Source organism: Artemia sp. Qi Xiang Cuo, chromosome 17, assembly GCF_049724085.1.
Source record: "Artemia sp. Qi Xiang Cuo chromosome 17, ASM4972408v1, whole genome shotgun sequence".
Lineage (NCBI taxonomy): Eukaryota > Metazoa > Arthropoda > Branchiopoda > Anostraca > Artemiidae > Artemia > Artemia sp. Qi Xiang Cuo.
The window spans coordinates 6966246-6991914 of NC_142810.1; the positions used below are offsets into that span (position 1 = coordinate 6966246).

Sequence of the window (25669 nt, forward strand, 5' to 3'; positions counted from 1 at the left end):
TGAGAAAGAAAAAAGAAGAAAAATACGAAGAATGAATAGCCTAAATCAATGCTTTGTCGGCCTTGTTTAATTCAGATGTAATGTAAACACTGTGAATTTTTAGAAATTCTACATGGTTCACCCCTGGGAGTATCTCTTGAACACAATCATCTCTGGAAAAAAAAATAACAAAAATGAGTAAACATGCATCCATGACCATCCTTCTCGAAAAAAAAGCAAAATTTTGCATTTCTTTCATAAGAACCAGAAAGATTTGTAACATGATTCTGCAATCAAAATCCTGTGGGATACTGTGTTATATACCATTTTATACCTTCTGCAAGGAGTGCCACTCCTCAAGGCCACCCTGTAGAGCTGTTGCAGTCACGGACGAAATGTCTTATCTTGAGGCCACGCAATCAGGGTTTCCCTTTGGGGGATAGGGACGGAGGAAGCAGCTTACGACAGAGCGGAGACCCCAAGCCATTTCGCAATGTCAGAGCAGATTCAGCCGTTTATACGAAGCCTATTCTCGGCAGGGCATGCGCCAGGGGCAAATACGATGAAAGGACAAGAAAAATGAAGCTTGAATTGCTGATTCTAAAAAAAAATATGAACTTTATTTTTGGGATTTCCATGAATCAGCTTTGAGATGTTGTTTATTTTCGGTTTTCTGGTCATCGTTTTACAAGGTTTCGTAAAAAATAGAGGATTATGTCTTGGACAACTGAATTACTGAATCTAAAAAGTCGGAATTTTTTAGATCTTTGGAATTGCAAATCTATATTTATTTCTTTATACTTATTTCAAGCCAATTTCTCACAAGTTTGTTTTCTTTCTGAACATCTTCCACTCGATTCACTGCCTCAGCATGGCTTGCGCACTTGAGTAAAAATCTGCCAATGGGCAGGGGCGTATATACCGACAGGCCTAGGGGTTTATAGCCCAGTGTGTTAATTTTAAATAACTAAAATATCTAGAAACATGCTCTTCCGGGACACGTTAACAAAACTCTTCATGAACCAGGAGCCCGAGAGAAGTAGTCAGAACTATTAGAGCACCCTATGGCGTACCCTGTGTCGCAGGCACGTACGCAGGAATTTGTTTCGGGGGGGGGGGGAGCAAATCCTTCAAACCCATTATTCTGTGAGAAAAATCAGAAAATTATGGGAAAATGAAAAAAATCGTGAGATTTCGGGGGGGGGGGGGGGGCTGGGCCTGGAGGCCCCCCCTGCGTACGTCCCTTCTGTGTCGTGAAGAAAACTTTCAAGGGAGAGTGTAAAGAGGGAGGCCTTGAATAGATTGGGATACAGTCAGAGCGTGCGTAGCTGTGTTGACCTGAGGTGGCTTGGTGCTGCGGTGAGTTGTTGTTAGTTAGTCTGTTAGTTTAGTAATGGCTTAGCTCAGTTTACCCAAAACCTTAGACATGTAGGCTACCCTTTTTTCTATAATATTCATAACAGTAAGTACCCTTCGTAAAAGGAAATGAATGCATTTTGATAATAATCAAAATAAATTTGTTGGTACATATCCAAAATAGTAATAATAGGGAAATTGAAGGATTTACAAATAAATAGGAATACAAGTTTGAATATATGAGGAGTATGAATAAAATTTATTTGGAGCAATGGAAAGGATGAAATTGATTGTGCCAAGATTGCAAATCGTCATAATTTCACTCTCTGGTTGCTAATTCTAATCTGAAGTGTGGTTTCTTATTCAATACTCTGTTCCTTAGACAGTGTAGGGCATATGCTCACTAAACTCCCTTCAACTCGCGCCCTCACCAAGGTGTTCTTGCACCCGTAAGGCTACGAAAACCACACTTGTGAAAATAGGGACTTACCCTATCAGGGGGGAGGAGAATACAGGCTATCAGGGGCGAATCTCCAGCAATTTTATTGGGGGGCAAGAGGGGTCTATATCTGGATAGTCAATGGGCATGGGATGTATAATATTTTTTTCGCCACATTATTGGGGGGCCAACTGCCCCCCCCCCCCTTGCTACCCCAAAAAGACGCCCCTGCAGGCTATGACCGCTAAAACACAAATCTGTTTCGAAAACGGAAAATCATCTCAACATCCCTCCCCTTCTGTATAGTTCATGAGGTGCATCTTTAGTTGTGACAAATCTCAGAATGCTACGAAACAACTATAATTATGATAATTTATAATAGTTCTTTAAAAGCTGGGATTCCCAGTCGCAACATCACTATATCATAATTTAGTTCTCTAATAGTGATTAGATCACCAGAGTCAACCCAAAGTCATTCATCATATTGTTTTTGATGAGAGGGTAGTCATTCTTTCTTCCTCCCACCTTAAAGCGGGTCCAATGAACTTCACGTCAATTTTTCAGTTTTGTTTGAGAAAATTCTATACCTTTTTCAACGGATGTTGGTTATTCGAAATCTAGCTTTAAGCAAAATGCCATTTTTGATCTTGTCAAGGTTATTTTTATGGTTGAAGAATGAATATATGCTTAATGTGAATGTTATGGAAAAATAGTCTCTTCTGAGATCAAAGTCATTATCGAAGGCAGGACCGTAACGAGATACTTATTGTAGGAAGTTATTAAGGTTGATTCGATTAAGTCAGGTCTATTGGCGTGTTCAGTCTTAGTTATACAGGCTGGTATTGTTTATTCAAGCCGTTGACTTTTTTGTCTTAATACACTAGGCTTCAGTTGTAAAGGGGTAGTACACCTAGTGAATGCCGACAGGAAGGTACGCAGAAGGTAGCCTTGGGACCCTGGCCTCCCGAATTCCTAGATTTTTTTTCGAGGGCATTTCTTATTCAAATTATCCATTATTTTCATTTCCCCCTCCCGAACGAGTTCCGCGTAAGGGCCTGAATGCTGATAATTTTGTGTCGGAATGGTGGCTCATGTTAGCCAGCAGTGAATCGTGCTGGCTTCAACGGATGTTATTTAGCTCCGGAAATATGGAATAATATTTCACCTGGCATTCATGGGGCTGACCATATTGGGTTGTTTAAAAACAGGCTGAGGAAATATATTTTGAATCAAGAAATTTATTATACTATTGGTACTCCTATGTTAAACGTACTCTTTTATATACTGCTAGTTTGGTTAAGGCTAATGAAATAAAATAGGATGAATATATAATAGTTTAGGAACAAATTTGGGCTATATATTTGCACATTGGGGGGGGGGGGTAAAGCATAGCATATATTATTACGTAACCTAACCTAGGTATCTTCCCCCCCTAAAGCCCAAAAAACAGAAGTTTAAATATCGTATAGCCTACGCAATGAAAACCACGCTATACATTGTATTACTCTATAGTGGTGTCTTGAATTATCCTGTCAAAAACGGGTTGTTCGTGACTGGTTTCCATTGCAGTATATAAAAGAGTACTTTTAACATAGGAGTACCTTACTATTTCAAATTTTTTTATAAAAAAGTTTTGATTTTTTTTTTTTTTTTTTTTTTTTTTTTTTTTTTTTATCAAACGCTTTTTTGATTTCCCCAGGCCATTGTTGTAGATTATGTTCATTCTATGGTAGTCTGTAAATCTGTTCAGCTTAGTCCCGTGAAAGATCCAAGGATTTCAATTTGTACATTTTTTACTTCAATTAAAAAAAAAAAAAAAAAAAATCCTAGATCCGCCTTTGTACACAACCTGAATTCCAGTGTACGTAAGATCAACTGTCCCCTTTCTTTAAAGTGCTGTTTTTAGACCCTAAAGTGTTAGTAAGGGTAACAAGTTTTAAAATAAGCCCTAAATTTTACAAGGTTATAAAGTTTAATGAGACTGGAGACATAAGAAAATATATTAAAATAATTTCTGATTCGACGGTTAAGTCTCTGGGGCCTGGCCCGTGGTCCAGTTAGGACTTTCCTTTTTGTGTATTTTTACCTGTTGGCTTCTTAAAATTTATCAAGAACAATTTGTTAGGGAGAAGGGAAAATAGTGCAGTAAGGAAGCAGCTACATAAATCCTGCGAAATAGAAAACCATCATCATTTTACAGGGGGCTGCTGAAAGGTCCCTTGTCTTGAGGATTTGGTTGTGTTTCTTGGCAGAACTGACTAGGAGGCAATGAAAGTAGGTCAGAACGCAACCCTAGCTACCACCTTTGGGAGATGGAGGCACCCCGTCAACAGTATAAGAACTGATTTTTCAAAACAAGGCTCCCCATTTGTTTTAAATTGAATTCCTTGTGCGTATACATAGTCGTTTAGTGATTTAATGGGTAATAAACTATACTAAATATGTGATAAATGTTAATTTCATATTTGGCTGTGTGATGTTTCATCAACACATTTAGTGTGCTTAATGTGTTACTTGTGCTGTTTCTTATAAAGGTATGTCATAAATAGTGTTCTTTCTTAATATCATACAATTCAACGTTTCTACAAATTTAATACAAAATTGGGTGTGGAGGGGGTGATTTGCTTTGCTTTTAATTTTAGTTCTAAAAAGATGAAATGTCGGGAGTGATCCCATTTATTTTTTTTATGAAATTCAAGGCTTCTTAATTTTTCAAAATTCAAAATTTACCTTTTTACGGTTAGTTTCTGTAGGCTTTGACTCAGAATTCTTGTTTCAAATTGAAATTGCCACCTTTGTGTATTTTTTTGTTGTAATTGTTTTCTCGAGTTTTGGTAGAAATACCTCCTGTCAAGGGCAAACTGTGAATCCTGGTTTGGCAACCCTGTTAAAACAATGTGGTTTGATCTTTTCGTGACATGATGTTCTTAGCTAATAAGGAAGAGCTGGAAAGTTTAATGCTCTTATAAGATTTACTGTCGCCAACTATAATTTCACTTGTTCTTCAGTTAAGTCGTGTATCTGAAATAACGATTATACAACCAAATAACCAAAAAAAAATAACTGAAGTGACGGGGCCTGAAATAACGATTTTGGGAGGAAGTATTCTATTTACCTTTTTGGTTAAGGTGAAAGTTGGGTATTTTTATCTTAACTTACACTGGTTTTTACTAGTATTTCTCTTGATTTGCAATCTAAAGTCGCCACATACCTTACGTAATTTTGCATGCTGAGTGTTTAAGTTAAGCTACGTTAAGTGTAACTTTTCACACTTAAGTTTAAAAATCCATAAAACCATCATTATCATCGCCTAAATCATCATAAGGAAGCTATTCAAAACGAAGGGGCTCCCACTTTCCGCCACTCTTGGCATAGTTTCCACTACGCTTGATTCAGTTTTCGCCACGCTTGGCACAGTTCCGACATGTTTGACCCGTGCCACCTTGTATATGTGATTTCTGAAGTTGGGCGCCGCCTCGTTTAAAAATTCAAACTGTAAAATGGAGATTTAGGCTCTGAAAAAGTTTGAATGGTTGTGTAGGAAAAGTTCATTAATTTATTTTAAATTTATTAGTTGCTCATTCAAAAATTTCACTTTATTGTTACTATGATGACTTTTGTTTAACATAACTTAAGCTTACGCAACGTGAAGCGCTATGTTGAGCTCGAGTCTATTTGGCACTAGGGACATTACGGACAGAATTTTCTCCGAAAGATCGTATAACGTAACGTCTCAAGTTGTGCTAGTGTGAAGGTTTTGTGATGTAATGTGAAAGAACACTAACTATAGAGCTTTCAGTTACTGCACGCATTGATAAATGTTGAAAAAAATTAGCTTTCAATTCGCTATATGAGTACATGCCCAGGCTCTACAGTGTCACTCTACAGGTTTGCTAGACATTTTAAAAATGAATATCCTTCGTGAGCCAAGTTGTGTTTTGGCACCACTGTTGTCAGCACTAGCATGTCAAAAACGCCACTTTTGTCAGCACTAGCATGTCAAAAACGCATGTGTTCAGATCAACTGGCGCGTTACCCAAAAGTCACATAGACGCGTTGATCATTGGACTGGGTATGCCAATGCGGTATGCCATGTCCATCCAAGATGCATTAGCGGTTATACCATTTGATAAATTACATATGACAAAATTGTTGTAAATAGTAAGGAATTGAAATATGATACATAATAGAAAGTAGATATTGGCTGGCTTTGTCTTAAATGATTGACAATTGACTGTTGGGCTGGTTTTAGTTTCTCGTTCAGTACCATTGTTGTTCGTTTTTAGTGTTCCAACTTTCTTTTGTCAGGGGGTAACTTTCATATGTTGCTGACCCGATGATCATTTTACTGCGTACCGTATGCCAGTGTGGTATACCGTGTCCATCCAAAATGCAGGGTATGTGTGTAAATCAACCCCGTTTAACTTAACTCCCATTCAGAATAACCCCCATTGAACTTAAACCTCTTTTACTCGACCCCCATGCAGCTCAAACTCCCATTCAGAATGACCCCCATTGAACTTAAACCTCTTTACCCCCATGCAGCTCAACCCCCATACAACTCAACACCATTAAACTTAGCGTGTTTCATAGGCTGAATTGAATCGGGGTTGAGTTTAATTGATTAAGTTAAATGTGATCGAGTTAAACAGGGTTTGAGTTACATGGGAACAAAAACCCAGGAGTGGATATATCATTTGAGAAATTATATATTATAAAATTTTCGTAAATAAAAAGAAATTAAAATATGATATAAAAATGGAAAATTGATATAGAAATGGGTTTTTTGACGTAAAATGATCGCCAACTGGCAGTTTGGCGAGTTTTGTTTCTCGATCATTTCCATTTTTTTTTCTTTACTTTAATGGCTTTCTTTGTCACTAACTGACAGTAACTGCTGCTAACTGTCATACGTACATCACGCTTTGCGCAAAAATAGTTCTGTAACCCAAACTGCTTCAAAAAATTACGTATTTTGTGAAGTTCAGTGGTATTTTACTTCATGTCTCGAAAACGTATTGTCAACGACAAGAAGGATATGCGTGATTATTGATGTGCATAGTTCCAATCCTAAGGGAAGGGGTTCAATGTTCTATTAGGGGGAGGCAAAGGCTGGGGGATATGAAGTGCAAACAAGTATATTTTTATGCCATGACTTTAAAATTTGTCCAAAACAGAGGGAGGGAGGTCCTTTAGACCAATTTCGGAAGCAATCCACACTTTCCTCTTGTGTCTAGGTGTTAGTGTAACTTTGGACTAGATTCAAAAAGGAGAGCTATGAAAACAGTCAAAATGGGTTTCTTATGTGTCATTACGTGTGCGATTTATATCGATGCGGAATATTTATATCTGCTGTCGATGCGGAATATCGTTGTTCAAGCAACTTTTCTTGATTTTCAAGCCAATATATTTCCCTTGTGATTCAAGCCAAGGGATTATAAGGCTTCTATATAGGGTTTTCGGACAAGGCGGTTCTAATTGTGATTTCGTTTTTTGATCTGATTCTAGTTTTAGGAGATATGACCTATTTCATTTTTACTATGTGGCGTGACCGTCTCTTACTAGGGGACCAGCTACCACTGCAACCCGGATTTGCAAACATTTGGGTTGCAATGTAGACAAATCTTCAATACAAGTTAAATCTCTTTTGCTGAAATTGCTTGCATTTTGTAGATAAAAATCAAACTTTCTAAGGAAGGGGGGACTCTTAGAGTAATAAATTCGTAGTTTTTGAGCATTCCTTTGGCAAGATTCAAAATATTCTATAATTAATAAATCAAAACGTGTTTTGCTTAAAGATTTTGCTCTTAATGAAATATTTTGTAAAGTTGCCATGAGTGAATTTTGTTAAAATGGTTAAAATGATTTCTTATGTGCCAACTGTTATGTGTGCCGTTATGTGCCATTTGAATCTCATGTTTTTGTGTTTAACTAATAATGGAACTTAGCTTGCCATCGGTCTGAGTCCAACCCACAGCCTCTGCTATCTACACGGGAAGCTCTATCACTGAGCTTTTCCCTTTATCACTATACATTTTCTATATATCATATTCATGAAAATTCATGTTGTTTAAAAAAAATAAAATTGCGCGTTGATTGTGCTTCTCTCTGCTACATGCAATGTTCCTTATAGATAGACTAACTTAAATCCCGTTTCGTGGCAGGCATGTATCCAAAGGGAGGGGGCTGTTCCTAGGATTGTTGGCGCCCCGGGAAAAATTAATTACAGCGCCCCCTTCCGACTAGAATACAAGCAAAATAGCCAAATCAAAGAGAAAAACTGATCAAAGTTGGCAATACCCGAGCCTTCCCCCAGTTGCGGCCCCTGGGACAGCCGATCCGGTTGCTCCCCCTTTAAACGGATCTTTGAGGGGGAGGGGTGACCTTTTGGCCGGTGGCGTCTCCTCAGCAGCTGGATAATTTAACAATTTTTCCATAGGTTCCTATATCTTTCAAACAACATGTCTGTCCCCCCTCTTTTTCATGTGTACCCGCTCCCAAACCCTTTATGATGTTGCTGGGAATTTTTTTTTTCTGTATAAAAGTAAGGTTAGGACTGCCTGCAAATGATCTGTTACAGTCGCACATTTTGGAAGGAAGGTCATTTTTTTATCCGCAAACGATTTACTCTCAAGAAAATAAAATTTAGTAATATCTATAAATAATGTAATTTTCTCTAACGGTACTAAGCTATGTAAAGGTGCCAAGATTGCGTTTATGTCAAAGAACTGTTAAGTATAACCTGCTAGAAAACTGGTATAATTTGCCTTTTATTACAGCTTGTTTGCCACGCGATGTTTTTTTTTTTTTTTTTTTTTTTTTTTTTTTTTTTTTTAGGTTTTATTTTGACATAATTATTATGTAAAGGAATGATTGGTAGTATTAAAAAAGGGTGCGAGTTGGGAGGGATTGAAGCAGGGGGCATTTGTCCTCCACACCGATATTTTGAAAAGTACCTTCTTTTGTATTTTTCATTAAAAAAATGTGTCCCCGAAATTCTGAAAAAATATCTTTTTTGGTACTTGTGTGCTATAGTGACCACACTGTTGTTCTTGATTTGTTGTAAAACCAGTTTCTCTGTGTGCTTTGGAGATAATTAGCTTAGTCTGAGTGAGATAAACTTCTGTGCAAGTATATTTAATTGAATATTAAATATTTAGAATTAGTTACAATTCTACAACAATTCTCTGTTGTAGTTTCTATAATTTCGTTACTAAAGTATTATATTTTCATCATATTTTGGTATATTTCATTATGATTAACCTATCTTCAGTTCTTGAGTGTGGTTGCTATAATGCACAAGCGCCACTTTGTTTTGTATTTTTTTGTTCAATTTGAAAAAAAGAAAAAAAAAATTGCACCCCGCCCACATTCTCGGAAATTGGCGCGTTACTGGATAAAAACTTATCAGTATCAGACTGGAATATATTAAGAAGTGAGCTTTCCAAAAGTATTTCTAATCATCTGGAAAAATTGCCTAGGTCGTGTTAATTTTGTTGCTTTTCGGTTATGCTTTTCATCTAAGAAATGAGAAACTAAAAAACACGCCTTGATGGGTATAACGCAGATTATAAATACTAAAGATGTAAGATCATGAGATACCTTATATACGAGGTTCTTGTTGAAGTAGAAGTCGCCATTTTTATCTTTTCACGCAAATTTCAATGGCACATCCTTTTAGGATTCCTACTCATCTGAAAGTAATTGCCTTAGGTCAAATTTGTTTTTTGGTTAAGGATTGAGAAGCTAAGAAGAACGGACCTAGGTCGGTATGGCAATTATTAATTAGTTACCAAAGATTATTTATAACCAAAAGAGATGTGACATCACGGGTAAACCTTGTACACAAGAATTCTTTCGAGATCACCTGAAATAGATGGCGCCATTTTTTTTATGTCTAACACACATGTTCAAGATATAGCCGTTAATATTCCTAATCATCTGAAAAAAATGACCTTGAGTCTCGTTTTTATTCGTTGTTTTTCACCTAAGCCATTGAGAAATGAGGAGCTAAAAAACGTGCCTAGACGGGTATGGTTAAGATTACACATAACTAAAGAAGATGTGACAGTTGTCCGAGTCGTATCTGGACAAAAGACATCAGTTAACACCAGTAAAATTTTTACTACAAATATCAGTAAAAATTATGGCGACAAACCTGAGAAGATTGAAATTTTCAGTGGGCTGAATGTACATGCACTCGGCTATTTTGACAAAAATTTTCAGTGGGCTGAACGTACATGCACTGGACTATTTTGACAAAAATTTTCAGTGGGCTGAACCTGCATGCGCTGGGCTATTTTGGCAAAAAATTTCAATGGGCTGAACGTACTGGGCTATTTTCACAACAAATGAAAATTTGAATTGAGCTATGGGCGCGTTTCTGACGCTAGCTGTCACTAAATGAATCACAATTAAATGTTAATATTTATTAATAGTTCTTGGAGTTAGTTATTATTAATAATACTTAGTTATTTGTTGTTAACTTTATCCTAAATAATAGTCACAAATTTAGCCCCTTGTATGCCTGTAATTAATTCAAAAAAGCGTTTTCACAAATGAAATTTGTCAAAGAAAAATAAAGGACTACGCTAAACCGAAAACGAGCAGAAATAAATTCATGCAATAATTCAAGCGTAAAATAAACATTAAATCACTGCCAATAAATAAATAGAACCCAAAAAGAACAGAAACAACAATAAATTATCAAGTAAAAATTAAAACGAAGATAAATAACAACAAAGAGGAGCATGGCTAATGCCCCCTGTGTCTCCTAAAGACCAAAACGTCATTTGCGCTTTACTGAAAACAATTTTTACTTCGGGTTGTGTGTTTTCATTTTTCATAAAATCACCAGAAAAGGAAAGAATTTCACCATAATATCCAAGATTACTGAAAAGAACTAACGAATGTAGATTGACATTTTAATATGTACAATGTTCATTCCTGAAAGTCTCTGCAATTTTGGATTTATTAACGAGAAAACGTTTAAAATGTATTTTGTTTTCAGTGAAGCACAAATGACGCTCTGGTCTTTAGAAGGCATAGGGGGTCTTTAGAAGGCGTACTTGTATGAATTCCCAAGCACACTCAAGAAGTAAAGTTAGGCTAATCATAATAATATATACCAAAATATGATGAAAATGTAATACTTCAGTTACAAAATTATGGAAACTACAACAGAGAATTATGGAAAGCAGGCCGCTCAGAACGCATTATATTAAAACCTGAACCAACTCTATATATTAAATACTTAACTAAAATATACTTGCATAGTATTTTATCTCGCTCAAACTAAGCTGATTATCTCCGATCAAACAGTTCGTGGCAACGAACTGTAAGTAAGGAGCGACCCGGCTCAATAGTAACCAAAACTCTATAAACCGGAATTTTGATACCCATACATACATCAATAGAATCAGATTTTTATCCTGATTTCAAATATATAAGTTTTATTAAGTTTAATTTTACCCATCAAAAGCTAGCACCTGAGAAAATTTGCCTTATTTTCGAAAAAAGGGGAAACACCCCCAAAAGGTCTTAGAACTTTAATGAAAATCACACCATGGGATTCAGCGTCTCAGAAAACTCTACTGCGGAAGTTTCAAGCTCCTATTTGTAAAACGGATGCGTGTTTATTTGTTTTTTTCCCAGGGGTGATTGTATCGATCCAGTAGTCCTAGAATATCGTAAGAGGGCTCATTTGAACGGAAATTAAAAGTTCTAGCGCCCTTTTTAAGTGACGAAAAAATTGGAGGGCAACTTGGCCCCCTCTCACGCTCATTATTTTCGAAAAGTTACCCAATCAAAATTTTGAGATAACCATTTTATTTAGCATAGTCGAAAGTCTAATAAATATGTCTTTGAGGATGACTTAATCCCCCACAGCTCCCAGGGGAAGGGCTGGAAGTTATGAACTTTGCCCATTGTTTACCTATAGCCTAGTATTGGTTAATGGGAAGTATAAAGACGTTTCAGGAGGGATTTTTTTCTGATGGGGGGTGTCGGAGGAGGGAGTTACGGGGGAGGATCTTTCCATGGAGGATGTTTCCTTGGGTGCAGGGACATTTCTATGAAGGGGGTGACGGATTTTCCAGCATTATTTAAAAAACGACCAGAAATTAAATAAAAAAACTTATTTTTTCAACTGAAAGTAAAAAGCAACATTAAAACTTAAAATTATCAGAAATTATTGCGTATATGATGGGGTTCGCCCCCTAGTCAATACCTCGCCCTTTTCGCTAAAGTTTTTTTTAGTACTTTCAAAAGAGCTATCTATTCTAATTAACCGGCCTTTGTGATTTAGGGGCTTGTGATTCGAACAAAATTCGAATTTTAGCGTAAAGAGCAAGGTATCGAATAGGGCGCAAACTCCCTAATATACTTAATAAAGCATATAAATATAGAAGTTCTTTACGTAAGTTAATTCTCAAGTTACTTCAGAACAAAATTTGGAGAACTCCATTCGGTCAAAACAGTAAAATCAATATGCATATTTCATTTTAATTGTTCATGTATGATGAGCCAAAACAAAGCTACATTACCTAAAAAGCGTTCTGAAACTAAAAAAAAATACAAGTTTTTTTTAACTGAGAGTAAGGAGCGACATTCAAAATTAAAATGAACAGAAAGTATTCCGTGTATAAAAAGGGCTGTCCCCGCCACAAGGCCTCGCTCCTTACGCTATGGCTTGAATATGTCACACAACTTCATTTTTTAAAACAATAAAAAAACTTTAGCATAAGGAGCGAGGTATTGAGGACGGGACAGCCCCTTTCATATACGGAATAATTTCTGTTCGTTTTAAGTTTTAATGTTGCTCCTTACTTTCAGTTAAAAAAACTTGTTTTTTTAATTTAATTGCACACATAGATTCAGAGAGAAACCGGTTTTATTACAGAGAGAAAACAGAGTGTGGTCGGGATATCATACAAGCATCCATTGGGGCGTTGTTAGCCCTAATCCTATTGGTTGTAATTTCTGTTCGTTTTAAGTGGTGTAATTATTTAATGCAATTTTCGGTCGTAGTTTCTGTTCAAAACTAAATAAGAAACAGAGCCTACTTCGCTGTTTACCTCGGCAGTGCTATTGCGCTGTTAACGATAAGCAAAAGACGCTGATATTTCCTTTTTGTTTGCCATTACAATAATAATAATTGACCTTATTAATAAATAGTTAATTATCACTAATGACAATAGTCTTTGGTAACGTATTTTGTTTCAAAGAGTGTGCGTCCTGACATAGTGGGGCAGGGTGTATTTTGCATGCAAAGAAAAATATATTTTTGAAAATTTAGTTATTGAATTTACAGATTAGCAAGGCTATATCGTCGCTGCCTCGCCTAGAGGTCGTATCTGACATTTTCATGCTTCTAAAAAAAATTGTCATAGGCTGAATTGAAGGGAGGTTGGTGCTGGTAGGTTTTTGACAATTTAGTATTTGAATTCACAGATTAGCGAAGTTATACCGTCGCTGCCACGCCTAAAGGTCGTATCTGACATTTTTATACTTATAAGAAGATTGCCATAGGATAAATTGAACGGAGGTTAATGCTGGGAGGCTTTTGAAAATTTATCGTTTGAATTTACAGATTAGCGAAGCAATATCGTCGCTGCCTCGCCTAGAGGTCGTATCTGACATTTTCATGCTTCTAAAAAAAATTGTCATAGGCTGAATTGAAGGGAGGTTGGTGCTGGGAGGTTTTTGAAAATTTAGTATTTGAATTCACAGATTAGCGAAGTTATACCGTCGCTGCCACGCCTAAAGGTCGTATCTGACATTTTTATACTTCTAAGAAGATTGCCATAGGATAAATTGAACGGAGGTTAATGCTGGGAGGCTTTTGAAAATTTAGCGTTTGAATTTACAGATTAGCGAAGCAATATCGTCGCTACCACGCCTAAAGGTCGTACCCGACATTTTCATACTGAAAACGAAACGCTGAATTGAAGGGAGGCTCGTGCTGATCCTACCTCTGAGAATAGCTTAGTAAACCGGTTCGTATTTATGTTAGAAATACAAAAATGTCAGATACGACCCTTAGGTGTGACAGCAACGATATGTGGTATAAAGTATATGATAATGTTTCTATTCTTAGAAAATAAATAATTCCAACAAATATATTATTTTCGAAAATTAGGTCTTTGGATGTATATATTAACGAAGCTATGTGCATAGATAGCAATTTATATATGCGCTGTAAAGTCTGTGATAAAGAATTTTTTTTAACAAAATAGACGATTTCAGAAAATATGATATTTTCGATAATTTATAATAAATTAAGAGAATAACCTTGGTTGTTCTTAGCAGGGTCGTATCCAGGGTTATTGATTTTATTATTATTATTTTCTTTTCTTTTTTTTCGTTACAAAAGGATTTTTTTCGGGGGGGGGGGGGCTGACAAAAAAAACTTTAAAAACACATCAAAATCTGTTGATATTCATTTTTGTTACATTTGGACGAGTCGGGTGAACATTTCAGGGGGGGGGAGTCAAACCCCCTACCCCACTGGATACGGCCTTCGTCATTGGTTTTCCAGTTGACTGACCTCTATAAATCACGTTATATTTTCTCATTGTCTAGAATGATATTGTTTCTGCTGTTGAGTTTTAAAGAATAGACGTCACTGGTCGACTAATTCCAAAGGAATTGTCAAATGAGATAGGAAAGAAAGGGGAAGGAGTGTCAATGTGTTGTAGAGTTATTGATGCACGTTTATCGCATGCTTGGGGGAAAACTCAACGGAGAAAAAGATAATTTCACTGACGGAACGCTTTTGCCGTAATGTGTGTCCTCTAGCTTGATTGTTTGGGGTTGTTGGTGAATTACAGAGGGAGACTGTGCCAATCTGGCACCTATAGACGCCATCACGACAACTGCCGCTGGATACTTCTTGCATTTGTTTACTTTGGTGTGTATTCCTTGGTAAGGGTCGACTTTTTTTGGGTTGGTCCCTAGTGGGTCTTTTAATCGGGTTAAAATACAAAACAAAAAAGGACAGAGAAGTACTCATCAGGGTGTTCGACTTCTGGCGGCGAATGAACTATTTGTGTGTAACGAAGACATGACCAGACCCTGTGGTCGTGACTCCAGTTTTGTGAGAGGTTCATATTTTTCACAATTGTATTACTAGATACAAATATCTCTTATTAAAATCCCTGAATTCGAAAACCTCGAATCTTCAATTTGCACTGGCTACAGAGGATAAGAAATCGAATCTTCAACAATAAAGGCAGGTCAACTTCTCATGAGAAATGTCATAACAGTCTGCCATTGGAGGTGCTTAAATCATCTTCTAAGAATGGAATACAACAGAGTCCCAACTCACTGATACATTAGTAACCACTGGGATGCTGTTGTAGAGAAAGGCTGATATTCTCGGGCGCACTCCCAAAATAATTTTCGAAACCTCCAAACCACCTTCTCACCTCAATAGGGGTTGCTCATTATAGTAAACGAAGATGATTGGCAGCTTCTTCTTGATACCCATGGTGCCTTTCGAGGCAGAGGTGGAACTAAGTTCTAAGGGAAAAAATGGGTACAAAAAAGCTTTGAATAAAAGGGAATGCAAGCTGTGATTACTACAGGATAGACAGGGACAGATCTCTTTTGAGTGGAAAAGTCTTTTAAAGAATGTATTATCCTTTTTAAAAAATTAAATAAAAAAAACAAGTTTTTTTAACTGAAAGTAAGGAACGACGTTAAAACTTAAAACGAACAGAAATTATTCCGTATATGAAGGGGGCTGTCCCCTCCTCAACGCCTTGCTTTTTACGCTAAAGTTTTTTTATTGTTTAAAAAAATAGAGTTGTGAGAAAGTCAAACTTTAGCGTAAAGAGCGAGGCGTTGAGGAGGGGACAGCCCCTTCGTATACGGAATAATTTCTGTTCGTTTTAAGTTTTAACGTCGTTCCTTACTTTCAGTTAAAAAAACTTGTTTTTTTTATTTAATTTTTGAACGTTTTTGAATTAATGCAGGTTTTGATTTTGGCTCACCGTACATGAATAATTAAAACAAAATTTGCATATTATATTTGGTTAAATGGCTTTCTCGAAACTTGTTTAATCTTATTTACGAACGTTTTTATTAGTAATAAATATACGTAACTTAGAATTAACTTACGTAACGAACTTCTATATTCATAAATTTTTAACACGTATATTAGGGGGTTCGCCCCCTAGTCAATACCCTGCTCTTTAAACTATAGTTCGAATTTTTTTTCCAGTTCTTTAAAAATGACCTCTTAATCACAATCAGTTGATCAGTTGAAAAACTTGTTTTTTTTAATTTAATTTCTGATCTTTTTCTTTAATCATGCTGGGAAATCCGGCGCCCCCTTCAGAGCCCTGGGCCGGCCCCCCTGAAAACTTCCGTCCTGGAAAGATCCGTCCATATAGCCCCCGACCCGCTCCTGCCCCCACCGCCCAGACAAAATTTCCTCTGAAAAAGTCTGTATACTTCCCAATAACCAATACTATATGTTAACATTGAGTAAAGTTCATAACTTTCAGCCCTCCCCCTGGGGACTTTGGGGGATCAAGTCATCCTAAAAGACTTTTTATCATATTTTCGACTATGCTGAACAAAATGGCTATCTCAAAGTTTTGATCGGGTGGCTTTGGAAAAAATTGAGCATGGGAGGGGGCCTAATTGCCCCTCCAATTCTTTTGGTCACCTAAAAAGGGCACTAGAATTTTTCATTTCCGTTCAAATGAGCCCTCTCACAATATTCTAAGACCACTGGGTCGATACGATCACCCCTGGGGAAAAAAAAAAAAAAAACAAACAAACAAACAAATAAACACGCATCCGTGATCTTTCTTCTGGCAAAAAATGCAAAAATCCACATTTTTGTAGATAGGAGCTTGAAACCTCTACAGTAGGGTTCTCTAATACGCTGAATATGATGGTGTGATTTTCATTAAGGTTCTATAACTTTTAGGCGGTCTTTCCCCCTTTTTTTGAAAATCAGCCAAATTTTCTCAGGCGTGTAACTTTTGATGGGTAGCTCTAAACTTGATGAAAGTTATATATTTGAAATCAGCATTTAAATCTGATTCTTTTGATGTATCTATTGGTATCAAAAACCTGTTTTCTAGAGTTTCAGTTACCATTGAGCAGGGTCGCTCCTTACTTACAGTTCGTTACCACGAACTGTTTGATCAGCAAATTTGACGAAACACTATCGTCAGTAGAGGATTCCGCTAGTTACGCCAGTGATGATATCAGCCATTCGTTGTTAAGGTGCGGCACATGATCGTTCGGGTTTATGAAAATTAGAAACATGCTCATTTAGGTTTACCGTAAGGCCATAGTGCATCTTGAAAAACAAGCTTGAGTTGGCACATCCAAAAATATTGTATAGTAGACAATCAGTCAAATTGGTTATTGTTCAGTCACCATTGCAGGGTGCAACTTTGCCTAATTTTTTAGTTGATTCGACAACCTGTAAATTTGGTACAAGGTTGTATGTAGGACGATAAAGTTTGGGGCAGAATAAGAGGTTTTTTCTGCAGTTTGAGAGTCTATACTTTCAAATCGTCAGCTGGCTTCCTCATTGAGGAGGCAGTTTTCTTGGCAACTTTGTTAATTTTGAAAAATATATAAGCTAAAATATAACAATATGCTATTGTGAGATTAGATGAGCTTAAACCTCTCAAACCTCTACAGTGTTTATATAAGTGTATTACTAAATATATGCGGTTTTATGAGATTGTTGAAAACCTCTTGAAATACTAAGGACAACAAAACAAACATATTCTGCACTCTGGACCTGTCTTGGGTCTATTCATACTCTGGAAATAGTGATTTCAAGTATCATGTTTTTGTCGGAGTTGCCACGTTGAACGTGAAAATGAATAAACGAAACTACTTCGCTAAATCTGACAGCACTTCAGTAAAATTTCAAAAATTGAAAATCTGTTGATTCCAAAAGACAAGCACCTTCAAACAAAAAGCAGCTTTTATTTTTCAACCATGTTTCTTTCTTTCTTTCAATTTGGTGCTCGCTACTATCAAAAACTGTATAACTGCACGCGGGAGTCTTTTTAATTAAAATTGAGATCCTCATTTCTCCTAATCCTGTAAGATATGTAGGGCTGTTTAAGTTTCCACTTAACAGATTCAAACAATGAGATATCATTTACACCCTCATTTAGTCTTTAAAACATCCTTGGCTCAAAAGTTGGCGCAAAATTCACCCCTGTTGATAACATACGTCCATTTTTAGCTTGAAAAGGATATGATGGCTAGCTCTTCAAATTAATTCAGGGTCATCCAAGGTCACCCAATATTCATCTGTGTGCATCAATGTTTCTCTCTCTTTTTGTTCTTTTGTCAAGCGGGGCGTGGCCTAAATTTAATAGAACAGCCAAAAAAGGTGATTGATAAAAAAAAGAAAAAAAATGTCGGGAAACACGAAACAGCGGTGAAAATTATTGGAATTTTTTGGGTGTTGGGGGGGACGAGACCCTTTCTGCCAGGCACGTACGCAGGAATTTGTTTCGGGGGGGGGGCAATCTTTCAAATCCCTTATTCTGTGAGAAAAATCAGAAAATTATGGGGGGGGGGGAATGGAGATTTGGGGGGCTGGGCCCGGAGCCCCCCCCCCCCCGCGTACGTCCCTGCTTTCTGCATACCTGCTTACTCACAGACTTCCTTAACTTCGGTTTCATTTCAGATATCAATGAGTGTGAAGATCCGGACATAGCTGGCAGTTGTGTAGAAAATGGGGAGTGTGTAAATCTTCCTGGATTTTATATGTGCAAGTGCAAGGATGGCTATGAAGGGGATGGTGACATCAAATGCGTTGGTAAGTAGATTTTGACTCTTAATTTTCTAGTTAATATAAGTTAGTCTAGTAGTAAAATCACCTCTTCCCCAAAGTTCTGTCTAAAAAGTTGTTGCTGAGGGTTGCCAAGTAACAAAAACGTCACACATTGTCGTCCAGAAGAGGCTCCTATTTTGCTTCTCTAAATACCACTACTACTAACAACTCACCATACCACCAAGCTGCCTGAAGTCAACACAGCTACAGATGCCCCATCTCCATCCCAATTTATTCCCAAGACTAAACTGAATGAATATCCCAAAACTAAAATTAATGAAACTTGTATATTTGGAATCAGCATAATAAGCCGATTCTTTTGATGTATCTATTGGTATCAAAATTCCACTTTGAAGAGTTTCGGCTGCTATTGAGCCGGGTCGCTCCTTATTTACAGTTCGGCACCACTAGCTGTTTGATCAAGGGAATATCCAGGATTTTTATTCGGGGAGGGGGGGGGGTACAAACGAAAACTTAAAAAAAACGTGTCAAAAATGTGTTGTATGCATTTTGTTATGTTTTGTACGAGACGGGCGATAAAAAGGGGGCACCCCCGCTATCCCTTCCCTCTTTGGGTACGCCCTTGCTGACAAAACTACTGCTACTACTACTCACTCACTGCAGCACCAAGCTGCCTGCAGCCAATAAAGCTACGCACGCACCTCCTCCATCCCCATCGATAGTAAAGGCTAACAATACTACGTAGGTAATAATAATAATACGTTCTTTAGATAGAATATTTAAATTTTGAGAATTGTTTAAAAAGACTACATAAGTACTGAATTGCTATATAAAAACAATTGTTGAAGATTCAAATCCTTTACGTAAAATATTTCCAGTAACGATTTCCAGTTATTTAGCGACGGTGTAACATAAGTCAACTGGAAAATTGTCAACTTCTATCACAGCCGGAAGACTGTCTTCCCGTTACTGGCTGTTTTTTAGCTAATTAATTTTTGATAGTTTTATTTTGATAAATTTGTATTTTTGATTTTTTTTTTTAGGTAATTGAATTTGTTTATTTTATAATGCTCTAAATCATGTGCGAACACAGTCTAAGTCTATGGGCAGAGGGATGGGGAAGGGAGTGAGGTTTTTACAGAACCTCTGTCAAAGAGGTTCGACTCAGACTCAGACCACAACCTCTGTCTTTCATTCGAAGAATTGTAATCTGACACTCTGAATAAGCGGATTTTCAAGGCCAGGTGGTGCTGGTGCATTAGATGGTCACTTCTAAAAAGTCAAGTTTGGTTGATGCTAATGAAACAAAATAAAATAGGATGAATATATAATAATTTAGAAACAAATTAGAGCTATATATTTGCACATTAGGGGGGAGGGGTAAAGCATAGCACATATTAAATACGTAACCTAACCTAACCTAGGTACCTCCCCCCCTAAACCCCAAAAAACAACAGTTTAAATATCGTAAACGCAATGAAAACTACTCTTTGCATTCCGTTTCTGAATAGCGGTCTCATGCAGTTAACCCGTCTGGTGGGTTTTTCGTGACTGGTTTCCTTGAATAGTATATAAAAGTGACCATCTAATGCACCAGTACCGGCCAGGTATTTTTTTTAAGGTTTTTATAAGACGTTTAGGATTTTACTAAGGAGCCATAAAGGGGTATCCTTTGCTGATGGTCTCCATGCCTATATGCAGGGTATACTTGGAGAGGATCTTCATCCAAGTGTATTTGCATGAAATTTGGAATATTATCATCCTAAAAATCAGGCCCGTACGCAGGATTTTTTCGCGGGGGAAGGGATCGATAATAATAAAAAAAGGTATTTGATAACTTGTATAAGAAGTGCCCATAAATTTGAGAAATTGAGGATTTTGGGGGATAGGTCCCGAAGCCCCATTTGTGCATTCTTGCAAAAAGTGTATTTATTGATTATTTTTTCCTGTGTCAAGTACAAAACATAGAAAATACTCGGATGAAGAAATCTTGCATTTGCCAAAAATTGTTTGGGTTGTGCACATATATTCCCCGAATGTCAAATTAAAAATTGTGTGGTTGAATTAGCTTTTTTGATATTGCCAGATTTTATTTACTAGATTTTGTTAGATTTTTTTATGTTCCTGATTGTTATTTGAAGTAGGGGTAAAAAAAGAGCCAAATATTTGTGTTTTAAAACTTTAAAAAATATAATTTTTGTAGGGGAAGTTTTAGATGACAGTTCCTTTAATTTGTTTTCTTTTTCGAACATTATAAGATATTAAGTATTTAAACTACGAACTGTGACTTAAAATTCCCAGGTAACTTTGTCGTGTATTGCAAGATACCCTTTTTTCAGATATCGATGAATGTGAAAGCCTAGATGCATGTGGCTCCAATGCCGTCTGTGAAAATTTTCAAGGAAACTACACGTGTCATTGCCCCGAGGGATTTACTGGAAATCCATATGATGGAGTAAGGCCCCCTTGTTTTACCTTTTTAAAACTTAGATTAAGATTCAAATTGATGTTTCTCCTTAGCAAGTGACAAATTCAGAAAATAAAATAAAATCCGAATGGCCTTGTGATGAAGAAAAATTAGTTTATATAATAAAGATTAATTATTATATAATTAGTTTATTCTAATAGGGATTTTATAGGGGCAATTTTGGGTATTTGTCTGCTAAGCAGAAAATTCTCAAGAATTACGCTGTCTAAGATCTAACAAAACCGTTTTGAATCGGATATATGAACCGGTTTGAATCGGATATTTGAACCGGTTTGAATCGGATATTTGAACCGGTTTGAATATGATATTTGAACTGGTTTGAATCGCTTATTTTGAGTGAGAAAACTACAATGTAGGTATATTTCAATTAAATAATTAATATTTAGAGGTAATTAGACGTTAGATTAAGTTTGGTTAGGATGGGTTAGGTTAAGTACGAGTTAACTTGTCTGTTAAGCTGAACATCCTCAGGAAATGAAGTTAGGTTAATCTTAATGAAATATACCAAAATATGGTGAAAATATAATACATTAGAAACAAAATTATGGAAACTAAGACAAAGAATCATGGAAAGCAGGCCGCACAGAACGTATTATATTAATACGAGGGCAATTCAGAAACTAACCTCCGGTTGATTGAAAAAAATACACCAAGTTAAGTAAAAATATTTTAATATATACATCTTACAACTACATCTTTGCACTATTTTTCGACATAGTCTCCATAACGATTGAGGCACTTATCATATCTCTTCACAAGCTTTGAAATTGCTTCTGCATAAAAATCACCCGCTTGTGCCTTGAGCCAGCCTGTGACCACATCTTTGAGCTCTTCGTCGTCATCAAACCGCTGGGACCCGAGCCATTTCTTCATATGCATGAAGAGCATATGACGTATTAATATAATACGTTCTGTGCGGCCTGCTTTCCATGATTCTTTGTCTTAGTTTCCATAATTTTGTTTCTAATGTATTATATTTTCACCATATTTTGGTATATTTCATTAGGATTAACCTAACCTCATTTCCTGAGGATGTTCAGCTTAACAGACAAGTATCCAATTTTGCATTATAAAAACTGTATGTATCGGCTTAAGTATCCATATTTTGGCCAATTTCACCAAGATTTTCTTAGCATTTGGTATGGGTAATCTTATGATAGTTTTAAAAGGAATTCGTCCCCCCATTTTTATATCATGCTTCATAGCGCTAGGTAGCCTACATCAAGAGTCTGATATTAACTATAGCTTGAAGGAATCGACAGATGGCTTTGTTGGGAGAACATTCTTTGAGGTTTAATTTCATATGGATGTCCATTACGGTGCAAAGTTATTTCTTATGCCCTTCCAGTGGAGCTTTAGTCTTACTAAGATGTGTGTTGCTCGGTTTGTCATCTAATCTCCCTATCCCTTTCTTCATCATTTCTCTTGAAAAAAATCAACAGATGGTATTGATGGGACAGTATTTTTGGGGGGTCTATAGAGTTCGTTCTTTACTAGGGGCAACCATGATATCTGTTCCTCCCGAAGGAGCTGTAGTCTTACAGAGATTTGTTTTTCTACGGGTTTGTCGTGTAGTCCCCCAATCTTCATCATTTCGCTTGCCAGGGGCAGGCCCAGGATTTTTTAGGGGGAGGGCAGAATAGATTGATGCGATAAAAAAAATTTCGGGGGTGGGGCGCACAATAGGTTGATCCAATAAACTTGCGTTAGGAGCACGTTTAATTAACGCAAACTTGAGTTGATTAAGTAAATTACACCACTTTAGACTACGCTAGGGGGGTGCGCGCCCCCTCGCCCCCTGGATCCGCCACTGTCGCTTGCGGAAATCAATTGATGGCTTTGATGGTATACCATCCTTCCGAATACGATTCCAGATGATAACTTTTTTTTTAATTGGTCTTTTCTGCGTATTTTCTCCCTCGGGTAGTCTGAGGTTGATACGTGTTTACTGCGTCATCTCCATCCCCATCCTTTCTCCCCTTTCTCCCAATATGGTAGACATGATGCTTTCTCTGAGCTCAAATAGATGAGACAGATGAGAACAGGCGAACAGCTTCCTGTTTTAGACTAATAAGCATTTAATTCAAACAAGTGCCTGCCACATTTTCGAAACTTTCACTTTTATAATTAGCTAAGAAGCTCATAAATTTATATGGTACTCGTCAAACAAAAACGTTTCCTTCACTCATACATATAGAAAGGACGAAATTGCCATATATTTAAGGTCGGTTTATTAATCTTGAAAGAAAAAAGCTGATATTTATCAACAAAAATTATGCAATCTCTTCTGCGTCTATCGTCAAAGGGATTCCTCCTCCGATTTTTGTGAAGGACCTCTAAGTGTATAAATTGAAAAGTAGTAGCTCTCAAATGCAGCTTTCTCTTGTTTTGACTCGTCTCCCCACAGAAAATACTCCCCCTCCTAACCCCACTCTCCAAAGACCTGGACATTTGTGCACCTTTTGGCATGCCAGGACTTCTTTAAATTCTTTAATGTGATTTTCAGAATTATTAAAAAATTAATATATAATCTTTAAGGGACAATATGGGAGTATCACCTGAAAATAGTGTCATTTGAAAGATGCACGGAAATTTGAGTTCCCAAACGTAAAAAATTTAAGCATCAAATGATCATTTGGACAGTAATTATTGAGATCTTTTCTATGTAAAAGATGGAAAAAACGGAAAAAGAAACAAATCTATTATTACAGTAAAGGGATTTTTTCAAGTAAAATATATTGATTATGCATGTATTGCTCTAGCTTTTCACCGTGTATATCCGAATTTGCGACTGGATGTTCTCCCTCCCAACTCCGTATGATAGCTCGATTTATATGAGGCACAAAAATGCATGGGAGGCCCATCGCTCTTTACCAGATCTATGCTGAGAAAGTGGGTAAAGAAGGAAGTCCATTTACGCATATTCAATTTTTAAATAACTTAATTAAAGAAAAGAAACAAAAATCAAGTCTAAAACGCAAGCTTGATTTGTGATCTGAATTGTCAGTGTATTTGTCAGTCAAACTAAGCCTATGTCATTGAAACCTTTTGAGCTTTTAGATATGGGACCTATTACATCTCAGAGGAATTGAAATATTCATCCACTTTTCCATGATATTAATGGCATGACTAATATTTTATTGGCACAGTTTGTCTAAGACTGGGGGGTAAAGGGGTTTTATAACTGGGGGTAAGTAACGACGGATACCACACTTACTTAGGCTTTTTGACATTTGCATTATATTTTGATGAAGACAGGTATTAGTCATATAGCTGAAATATTCACTTTGGTTTTATAATAATCACTGTCTTAAGAAAGTTCTTCATTAACTTTTTGTTGTTCGTATTTATACAGGGGAAGGGGTTCTAATATCATGGTTGCCTCTTTAGGGACAACCTAGGGATGAACAAAGAAGAGGAGGAGGTCCGAGACCTTTAAGAGCGAAAATTCAAACTCTTTTTGAAAAAACAAAACAAAAAACTCTCATGGGAAAAAAAATTGCCGTTTGGAGCTGGTTCGGGAATGGTAACTATTATTTCAATTAATCTTAATGATAAAAGTTATTTGCGAAAACAAATTTAGGGGAGTTTCAGAAAATAACCTAAAACTCCACTAAATGGTTCTGGATAAACATTAAAGCTGCACAATTGAAATTACCATAACCGTAAACTCTATTTAAGAGAACTACAGCCCCCGATCTTGGCTAACAAGAAACAACACTTTTTCACATGGGAAGCAAGAATGTGTCTCTTTCTTTTCTTCTACTGTTTTTTTTTTTAAGTGGCCACTAGTGGGTTGCTGACACATCCTAGATAGATGTTTTTGAGCTCATTTGTAAGGAAATTGCAATATCTACGTGGCTTTGGATAACAACTGCATCATCATATACAAGACAATGGCATATTGGTTATGATGTCATATTTGAGTAACTGCGTTGCTTGATTCCCTCTACTTCGTTTTTTACTAGCTCCAGCCAAGAATATTAAAAAGAAAAACTCCTTGCGTTTCACAAATAAATGGCGTAAAAAGCCATTTATGATGTCATGATGTCATATATTATGATATATCATGATGTCATATTTGAGTAACTCCGCTGCCTGATTCCGTGGAGTTCGTTTTTACTAGCTCCAGCCAAGAATATTAAAAAAAAACTCTTTGTGTTTCACAAATAAATGGCGTAAAAAGTATCTGAGTCTAGGGAAGGAAAAGTGTGAGGTATCTGCGATATTTCTTTTGTAAATTCAATTCCTTTTCAGTGTAAAACAAATATAAAGATTATTGAGGGGAGTGGAGGCTTTTTAAACAGAGGGGAGAGAAGATCTGGGGCCTTCGCAATAAGGTTTGTTGGCAGAATGTTGATGTTTAATTTAGACTCTGCAGTTTCGAATCTAAAAAATGTTTTTTGTTTTTGACATATAATTTAAATAATATAAAGGGGAAGAGGGAGGGTGGAGGGTAAAATATTCGTCGCTGGGGAAAGATAAGTCTCTGTGAGATCTATTTTCAAAATTTAACTGCTTTTTGGTGCAAAGCAGATAAAAAAGTATGTACATGTGAATAGAGTCAAGTATGAGTGAAGGTTCTTACACCGGAAGAACCTAAACCTTTGCTACATCTTAT

General features: G+C 36.7%; 1 protein-coding gene across 1 annotated transcript in view; it reads left to right on the forward strand.

Annotated features, from left to right (window-relative positions):
* Positions 1-25669, forward strand: part of dpy (fibrillin-like protein dumpy) — a 297194-nt gene that overhangs the window by 47422 nt on the left and 224103 nt on the right. Inside the window, exons 6-7 of the mRNA XM_089103158.1 lie at positions 18453-18584; positions 20900-21015. Of these exons, the coding sequence (XP_088959284.1) occupies positions 18453-18584; positions 20900-21015 (248 nt within the window). The remainder of the gene's footprint in view (positions 1-18452; positions 18585-20899; positions 21016-25669) is intronic.